This window comes from Puntigrus tetrazona, chromosome 18 (assembly GCF_018831695.1).
Source record: "Puntigrus tetrazona isolate hp1 chromosome 18, ASM1883169v1, whole genome shotgun sequence".
Lineage (NCBI taxonomy): Eukaryota > Metazoa > Chordata > Actinopteri > Cypriniformes > Cyprinidae > Puntigrus > Puntigrus tetrazona.
The window spans coordinates 16,100,700-16,110,231 of record NC_056716.1 but is presented as its reverse complement, the minus strand read 5'-3'; the positions used below and the strand labels follow the sequence as shown (position 1 = coordinate 16,110,231).

Here is a 9,532-nt window from a genome sequence, read left to right as displayed (position 1 = left end):
AAAAAAAAAAAAAAGTATAATTCATTAAAAATGAATATTACACTAATAAAGATGCTGAATTAAAATCACTAAAATTAAAAATCACTAATAAAATATGTAGTAATCTTTTAGACAGCAACACAAAAGACAATATGATATGCCAAATATGTTAAGTATATTTCCTGGTTGTTTAAGGTGTCCTTGTTTATTATTATAAACATGTACAATTATAGGATATAGCTTAAGGTTAATTGCTTGTAATTGTGTATAATGTACTGTTATTACTATGTGTAATAAGTTCTACAAGAACGCTAAAATAATTACCTGTTTGGCATCGAAGTAATACGAATATGAGAGGAAAACATGCCTAACTCACGAAAATCCTAGTTTGTTTTGTTTAAGAACAATATGTTTTTTATTTTGACTTCAGGGTGAAACACGACTTGGGATCCGTTTAGACTAGTCTTAAAGTTAGTCAACTAATTTTTTATTAAACTCAAGATGAAAAGGTCTTATTTGTAATGGAAAAGTGAGAGCGATTATCCCATGACAACTACTAGTTGATAAAACTCTTAAGACGGTCTTAACATGGTGGCTAAGTTTACGAGACTGGCCCCTGGCCTCAAACAGGGTCTCACCTGCTAGGTTCTCATGGACAGCCTTCATCTCACTCTCGGCTCTGATGAAAGCTTCCTCGATCACTCGGTTCTTCTCCTCCTCCAGACTCTGCATCTCTGCCTCCAGCTGACCCTGAGCTCTCTCCATCTCACCCTCATACACCAGGATCTAACACACACACACACACACACACACACACAGTCAATACATCTGACCCCAAAGTCAACAAACTCACTGAGCTCATAAGTTCTATGCACATAGTAAATGTTTTAAATGAGGAATTACATAAGGTTATATAAGGGAGAGATTAAATCGCCAACACACTGTATAATTTGTTGGTTGTACTCTATTGTATCAAGATCACTGTGAGTGTAAACACCTTTTTACAGATACTGATTTTATCCTATTCAGATGTAGTTATCCAGACATCTCAAATGGCAAAATATACAACCAAACAGTCCTGAACTTTAACCTTCATTTGATACCTGACCACAATAGCATTAAAGAACCAAGAAGAACTATATAAAGTAATAGTGTAATAAATTAAATAATACATTTAGGAAAGATGTGTGTGTAAACTACATCTACACAACCAGTCGAACATCTGATATACAATGCATTAGTGATTATGCTTCCTTATATTAAAAAAAACCCAAAATCAGCTGACCACTACTTTCCACCTCGATGCTAAACAATCACAACACAGCTTAACATCACAGAAGAGCACAGAAACATCCTACGTTCGACCCTATTTTAATAAAATAGCTTTACTTCTGACCAACACAACACAAAGCCAGTCATGACTACTAACCAGAGTCATTAGTTAGACTGATCTAATGCAGTTAGTCAAGTGAAAGAAGACCTGTGGGTGGGTGGAGGGCTGTCGGTCACACATGGGAGGAGCACCATCAAGACATACAAAGTACACAACAGGGGTGACAGACTATTTCACAGTAAATTAGACGGGATTACTAGTGTGGGTGGAATAAATAATAACCCTGAAGGGAATGTGAGCTAGTTACTCTGCAAAGTATCACAGGTCAAAAATGAGCATGAGTCAGGAATCTGACGCTCAAAACGGGACAAAGCCTCCGAAGTCTGCCCACTTCCTATAATCACGGTTGGAATCTGACCCATGACGCATTTTTGACCTCTGACCCCCGTAGAGTAATCTGGCCGACCTTGGAGAGCCTGTGGGTGACCTCGTTGTTACCCCCACCCACCGCCTTGGAGAGCAGGCCATACAGACGGCCGCGGTCCGTCCTCAGCTGCAACGCAAGTGAAGAGAGAGAGCCGTTAACCTGGCCTGAAACTAGAGCCTTGAGATTACCACCACAAAAACACAAACAGATTCATGGAGCCCCGTCTCAAAAAAAATGATCATTTACAGCATGATGTGGAACGCTGGCTGAATAATCAATCAAATATCTATAAGGACTAGTGTCTGTGCATAGGTTCAGGCACAGTAACACTGCTATGCAAATATGAGGTCTGCATGCTCTGGGCTGAATTCTGTGTAAAAGAGTGGCACAGACTCATCTAATAAAAAAACTGAATCATGTGCGAGTCTTATGGAGTTTACAGCAACCGTCATCTCACTATATGAGGACATGAGCATCATCTCCAGACCTGCTCTGAGAGTCACTACATTTAATTTGATAAAAACAATCATCACCAGACACATGTAACTCAAAAGGTCTTCACTACAACCATCCAAGATAAAAGTTGTAGAAAAGCATGTACTTCTCAAAGTGATATCAACAATACAGTTTGCTAATTTTTTTGAAGGAATAAATCACATAATGTGCATTTTGTTTCAGGTTTTAAACAAAAAACAAAAAACAATGCAAATCTCTGTTGTTCAGCACTTACTAGTTTTTTTTGTTTTATGTTAACTTAACATTTATTAAAATACTATTTACTTAATTGTTATCTTCACGCATCAATTTGTTTCCCATTATTTTTTTTAATGCATGCGCATTAAGTAATAAGACACATTTATAAAACTTTACAGATTTCTTGGAAAATAATACTGTAAACATTTTAATTAAATATTAAATTTAAAGTCCTTTCTATTCATTAAAATCCAGCCAATTTAAACTTGGATTAGGATTTCTTTAAACTTCCACCAAATATCTAGGCCTTAGAGAAGACATGAGATCAGATATCCACAGACAGGGTCGGATCAGCGCAGCATTCGGTCAGTTAAAGCAGCACACACAGGGAGCGAGTGTGTTACCTGCTGGCGGAGCTGACTGCTGGTTCTCTGCGACTCGTGCAGCTGCTGCTCCAGCTCTCTGAGGAGCTGCCTCTGGACGCTCAGCTGCTCCTGAAGAGCCTGGTTACGGGCCTGAGCCTCCATCAAAGCCTGCTTACATTGAGCAGACTCCACTTCAACCGTCTTGGTCACAATCTGCCAGAAGAGAGAGAAACAGATTTAATCCCTTCGGCGAGGAGAACTGCATCTTGCTTTCAGAGGCAGAGAATCAATATATTCAGGGTATTCCTCACAGCGAGCACTCTGTGAATTTTCAGGGTATTTGGGTATGCATTTAGTTGTAATAGAGCTCAAAAGGTTCGCACTTCAATGATCAAAAATGGTAACTGGACGCCACAGTGACCTTTGATATAACTGCCTTTTATTTTTAGGAACAATTCTAATTTTGTTTTTGCATTATTAAAAAAAATTAAAAATAAAAAAACATTTGGAAACTAATAATAAAAATAATTCAAGGCGAAAGAAAATCCACAAAGTGCATTTTAATAAAACATTTCAAATCTCATTTTAAATGTCTTATTTTGAAGCCTGTATTCTCTGTTAGCAGGATCATTTAAGTAAAACAACTATTTCAAAGTGCAGTAAAAAAGGAATAACAGTAATTTGCGGCTCATGAGGAATAACAATTATTTGTATATTATAGGTTACGTTTCTTAAAAATGAGACATCCTCTATTACATCATGAGCTGACAAATGCAGCATCCGGATAGAGCAGTCTTTTAAATGAGAGGCACTAATGCTTCGTCTGCTCAGTCTCACCTTGACGTGTGGTGTCAAAACAGCCTGGCGAGACAGAGCCTCCTCGGCGTCTTGAAGCCGTGAGGTCAGCTGCTCCTCGCTCTGGCTCCTGAGACGTGACGCCTCCTCAAGCTGCAGCTGGATCTGGTGTCTGCGCTGCGCCGCCTCCTCCAGCTGCTGCTGCAGCTGAACTACTACACCCGTCCTCTCCTGCACCTGCTGCTCCAGCGCAGCCAGCCTCCGCTCCCGCTCGCGGCACTCCTCGTCCTTACGACACAGCTCTCCTCGCAGGGCCTCCACATCCTGGGACAGACCGAGACAGAGAGAGGACAGCCGTCAAACACCGCAACATTTATAGCATGACTTCATTACGGAAACAGCCAATCAGACAGAGTACCTGGCTGTGTGGGCAGTGGCTGGTAGAGCAGCTGGTCTGAGTCTGACTGGCCTTCAGCTCCTGTTTGAGCCGCTGGTTCTCACTCTCCAGCACCTCGAGCTGTTTCTCCAGATCTGTCGCCCCCTAAACACAAACATATACATTTGCTTAGCTACATGAGGATTTTTAATAGTTTTATATACACAAAAAAATGTGTGTGTATGTGTGTGTGTGTGTGTGTATGTATGTATATGTAAATGAATATGTATGTACAAACGTGCGTATGTAAAATTAGCTCCTATCAATTAATTTTTTTAAATCAGTGTTGAGTTTTTTTCTCTCTAACAATTTTTTAAGAAACAGTGATCCATTTTTCTGGGGATTCTTTAATAAATAGAAAGTTACAAAATAGCATTTCTTTGAAATAGAAATCTTTTGTAACAAAAAATGTTGTTACTTTTACTTTTGAGAAATTTACTGCATCCTCTTCATTTTAAATTTTTTTAAGTGACTAATTTAACGATTCTTTTTATTTAATGCATTAAATAAATGCATAATAAATAAATTAATGTTCATTTTTTTCCAAAAGAGATGGTGCGGTTTTATTGTATTTATCTTTCTTCGGGGGACTGTAAAGTACAGTTAAGTACACCTACACCCATCAAATTTCAGATCAGTGCCAATAATAAATCGTCCAGAGCTAAAGGCACACATTCCTCTGCTATCAACAAAACAGAACTAGATCACCGGGTTAACACACCTTCCCCTCCCATCATAAAACTAAATCAGGTCAGCAGAATCCTGCAGGAGCCTGAGGTCTTTATTAAACAAAAATGTGGTTCACACAAGTGTGGTGACTCTAGCCCACCAGGATCAGCTGATTCAAACAATGGCACCGAGTGTGCCACAACTCTCCCCGTCCCTAATATTTCAGTTTCTCACCAGCTCAGAGCGCAGTCTCTCCACCTCCTGCGTCTGATCCAATAGTTTCTCCTCCAGCTCCTTGACCTACAAAACCACAAACCAATACCATTATTCAGTCAAATCCCTTTATAAAATGAGTATAGAATGAGTTTAATGCCTCCACCCTCATGATGTATCAATCTATTTTAATCTAAGTGGACAGAAACAAATGAAAATCAATGCATAAAAGGTTACAATACATGGTGGCTGAAGAATGTAAATGATCTGGTGGTGCTCTTGTGAGCCTGGCTTGAAAACCGAGCCCTATTCTGTGTGTGTGTGTGTGTGTGTGTGTGTGTAACATACCTGTGTGCGCAGCCCTGTAATGAGAGCAAGTTGTTCTCCCTTGTCTTTTTGCAGTTGCTCCTGTGAGTGAACTTTACTCACTTGCACAGCACTGGGAAAATCCACAGGTCTCTGTGTCAAAACACCAGAGCTCCTCACACCTACAAACACACACACAATTCAAGAAGCTTTTTCTAATTTTAGGTCACAAGATAAGCAATAAACACAGAAAAACTAAAATGTAAAAAAAAAAGAAAAAAAAAAGAATAAAATTTCTATTAATAATGTTTTTAATTGTGTGATGTTTATTTTGTGACACTTACTCCACCATACAAGCAGCTTTTCCCCCTCTCATTTTCTTACGAGACAATAAATAAATTTATTATAAAAGGTGTTAACTATATGAAAAAAGTACATTTCCAATAAAAAGTATAGAAATAAGAAAATAATATAAAAAATAAAATAATCAGAAATACAACGGTTAATAAAAACACTTTATTTTAAGGTGTCCTTGTTGCACGTGCAATTACAATTTATTAACAATTTATTATGCATAATTACATGTACAAGTAACCCCAAGCCAAACCTTAAACCTGACCTAAAAATAGTACATGTAGTTAATTACTATTACTCAGTTCTTTAGTGTATAATTACACACAGAAACAAGGACACTAATTAAAGTGTGACCAAAAATAATAATAATAAATGTAGAAACCACAGTCAGGTGTATCAGGACTCTCTCTCACCTGTCGGTGACGCAGCTTGGTTGAGCTGGCCGTCCTGCAGTCTGAGCTGCTCTCGAGGTTCTTGGTTAATGGACGAATGTTCGTCGTTCTGGTGGATGTCTTGGTTGAGCTGGCGGTCGTGTGTCTGCAGTCGCTGCAGCAGGAGTCTTTTTGCAGCGTCTTCGCTTCGCAAACGTGCCTGGAACTCACAAACTCTCTCTTGCAGAGTCTGCACAAACACACGAGAAGCCATGAGTGTCAGCCGTGCTAAAGCGACTTGGACGACCTGAACTACGAGGGAAACGCTAAAGCAGACAAGCTGGAAAAACTTTGAAGAGAGGAAAGGTGTAGCTATTTCTGAAAATGAAACTTAGAAGTGTTTGCACAAAGTAAAATAATAATAAAGCATAATTCACAGCCAGAACAGCTACAAAAATAAGTGACGAACCGCATAATGCAAAATCATACAAGTTTCTAATGAAAATAAATGAAAGCAAAATTAAACTATAGCTTTAAATTTAGAAGAAAGATTAATGGGCAAATAACTATTCTTACTGGCATGAACTACCTTGGATACAGCTTTCTCATGAAACCCAGAAGACTACAAAACCTCTAATAGACACATTTAAGCAAACAGGGTGGATCTATAGACTTTATTGCAGTGCAGTGCGCTTTGTAAAGTTGACGTCAGAACGACGCAAAGTAGCTCACAGCTAAGCACAAAGAAAGAATCAGAGGGAATTACGTAGGCAGACGTCCAGGAACAGGACAAAGTAACCTTCTGTACAGGTGAAATGGTGAGAAGGCAGCGCAGAGACGCACAAATGAAGAATGAAAAGGAAAAAAAGGAGAGCAGAAAAGCATGAAAACAAAAAGATGACAATCGTGACCAAAGTCTGAAACAGCAAAACAAAATAACTCGATCTTAAGTATCAGGAAAAACGTGCACGTACCACCTCATTTAGCTATATTTGAGAAATCCTGCATTTCAGAGATTCGTTTAGACTGGAAATCATTGCACCTTCACAGGTAACCCTGCCTGGTCAACACAGATAGATCTAGAGAAGCACATACACAAAGCTATCCTATGTCTAAACTATTGTTTGTATTGAGAGTCGTCGTCAATGCACTGAAAAGCAGAGATCAGGACACACCACACATGTGATCTCCAGCCAATCAGATCTCTCCTGTGCTCATGCTATGCTGAAAAGGCTGGAAGCTCCAGCGCACTCAAATCTCACTCCAGATTGTCTTTTTCAGAGTCCGACGTTCATCCACCCTTGGAGATCAAAGAGAAGAGGACTTTGGCCAGTGGATCATGTTAAGTAACTCCGGTCATATCTAGGGACGAGGGCCGGTTTCACCAACTGTGTGCAACTTAGTTACAGCTTATAACTACTGCCTTTAACACCAGCCTCTGACCAGAAGCAACGGTCGGAATAAAATGATAAAATGCAATCTTTTACACACATACATGATTATGTTTACACTTGTTAATAAACTACTTTGCTAGTGACTCTTTAACTTAATCTAAGCAGTGGCCCTATGTGTGTGTGTCCTTGTCCTTAAAAAAAAAAAAAAAATCTATATTCTACTTTGGTGTCAGTATGCATTTATTGCTCATTATTAACTTAAAATACATTTTTAGAATTTTATTTGCATAAAATAAATTTACCTGTGACTAAGGAAAATAGAAACATAAGTTAACATAGACTGAAATTCAAAAGCACTAATACAACTTTAGCTCATGCATTTGAAAGCAGCTACTGGATTATTGAAGGTGCACGACATATTATGTGACAGTATGACTTTACAGAGAATTTATAAACTATTAGCAGCATTCTATGCTAAGATCAACTCAAAATGCAACCAACCAGGAGCACAACCTAACTAGTAATCACCAAACCTCCAGAGTGGACTTTGCATTCCAGATAAAAAAAAAACAAAACAAAACAAAACACTAAACCCAAGACTGCAAAGACTTGGAAACTTATTTTACTCCCAAGCAATCAAGAAGCAACCACACAGCAACACACAACACAATATTGTGTTCATCCACAGCTTTAATTGCCAATTAGTGGTCCAGCAAACTTTATCATTTTAAACTCAAGCATAAAAATAGTTTTAAGATTTGAAACGGACCACTAAACAAGATCACTGAATGAGCAAATATCAGCCCGTCTAATAAAGCAATTGAAATGGGATGTGCAGATGTGGGCCAGAGGGAATTTTAAACTCGGACCCTATAACGTTGTTTGAACACAGAGCAGCGCTGCCGGTTAGCTGTGACTTCGGTGTAAATACCAATTGCGCAAAGACCACACAGCTACAGTCATACAGAAACCAGTTCCTGAATGCAGTGATCTGGTGACGACGGATTCAAATCACAACACTTGAGAGTTTCATGTATATGTATATAGTACCATTTAAATGTTTGGATTGGTAGGATGTGTTAAAGAAACACTCCCCCAGTGTACCATTTCTGAATCCATTCAGCTGATCTTCGGGTCTGCCGATAGCGCTTTTAGAATAGCTTAGCATAGATTATTGAATCCGACTAGACCAGAAGCATCTCGTTTAAAAATGACCAAAGGGTTTTGATATTTTTCCTATATTACGCTCGAATGAGACTATAGTTCTTAGTCATATCGGCCTAGAAAACTGAAAAACTTTTTTATTTTCCATCGGGCTTAGTACATAATGTAACTACAGAAGAGTCAAGGTTTAATTAGGAAAAATATTGAAACTCTTTGGTCATTTTTGAATGCGATGCTACAGGTCTAATCAGATTCAATGATTTATGCCAAGTATGCTAAAAGTGCTTTCTCCAGACCCGAGGATCGGCTGAATGGATTCAAAAACGGTAAAACTTAGCTTTTTAACTCTGGGAGACTTGAAGAATAAGCCTATTTTCAAAAAAAGTTCCTTTAACGTTTTTGAAAGAAGTCTCTTATGCTCACCAAAGCTGCATTTATTTGATCATTAAAACAGTAAAATTGTGATTTTTTTTTTTAAATATCTAAATAAAAAATATTTTAATATACTACATTTTTTCTTCCTGTGATGGCAAAGCTTAATTTTTTGTCTTCAGTGTCCTGCATTTTCAGGATTCTTAGATTTTTACAAAATAAAAATCATACTGATGCATAATTGCTAAATAAAAGTATTAATTAAAAATACTTACTCCAAACTTTTGAATGGTAGTGTAAATATTCTACTTCTCAGAATCTGAAAGTAATGCGCTGCAGTAAATCCCTAAACCCAGTTATAAGCAATTGTAACGGTGATGCTGGCCTTAGTGAGAAGAACTTGTAATATTCATTTCCCAGGTTAATGCTAGGAGAGAATTACAGGGTCGTACCTGTATGAGCAGCTTCTGCTGTTCTGAGGTGGCCGTTTCAGAGAGGTCAGAGGTCAAACAGTGGCGCTGAAGGACAGTGTTGGGCAACGAGAGGAAGGAGCTCTCCTCCTCACCATCACTCATCAGGATATCCAGGGAACTCGCTGAAACTACAAAAAAGATAATAATATTGCTCATTCGTAATATTAACAAATTATTAAAATTAAATA

At 38.3% G+C, this 9,532-nt stretch overlaps 1 protein-coding gene across 1 annotated transcript in view; it reads right to left on the bottom strand.

Moving 5' to 3' along the window:
- LOC122362747 (kinesin-like protein KIFC3) overlaps positions 1-9,532 on the bottom strand; it is a 25,755-nt gene that overhangs the window by 5,613 nt on the left and 10,610 nt on the right. Inside the window, exons 3-11 of the mRNA XM_043264308.1 lie at positions 9,324-9,472; positions 5,984-6,191; positions 5,259-5,398; positions 4,932-4,997; positions 4,011-4,133; positions 3,635-3,916; positions 2,837-3,010; positions 1,779-1,865; positions 618-765 (exon numbers count right to left, since the gene is read on the bottom strand). Of these exons, the coding sequence (XP_043120243.1) occupies positions 618-765; positions 1,779-1,865; positions 2,837-3,010; positions 3,635-3,916; positions 4,011-4,133; positions 4,932-4,997; positions 5,259-5,398; positions 5,984-6,191; positions 9,324-9,472 (1,377 nt within the window). The remainder of the gene's footprint in view (positions 1-617; positions 766-1,778; positions 1,866-2,836; positions 3,011-3,634; positions 3,917-4,010; positions 4,134-4,931; positions 4,998-5,258; positions 5,399-5,983; positions 6,192-9,323; positions 9,473-9,532) is intronic.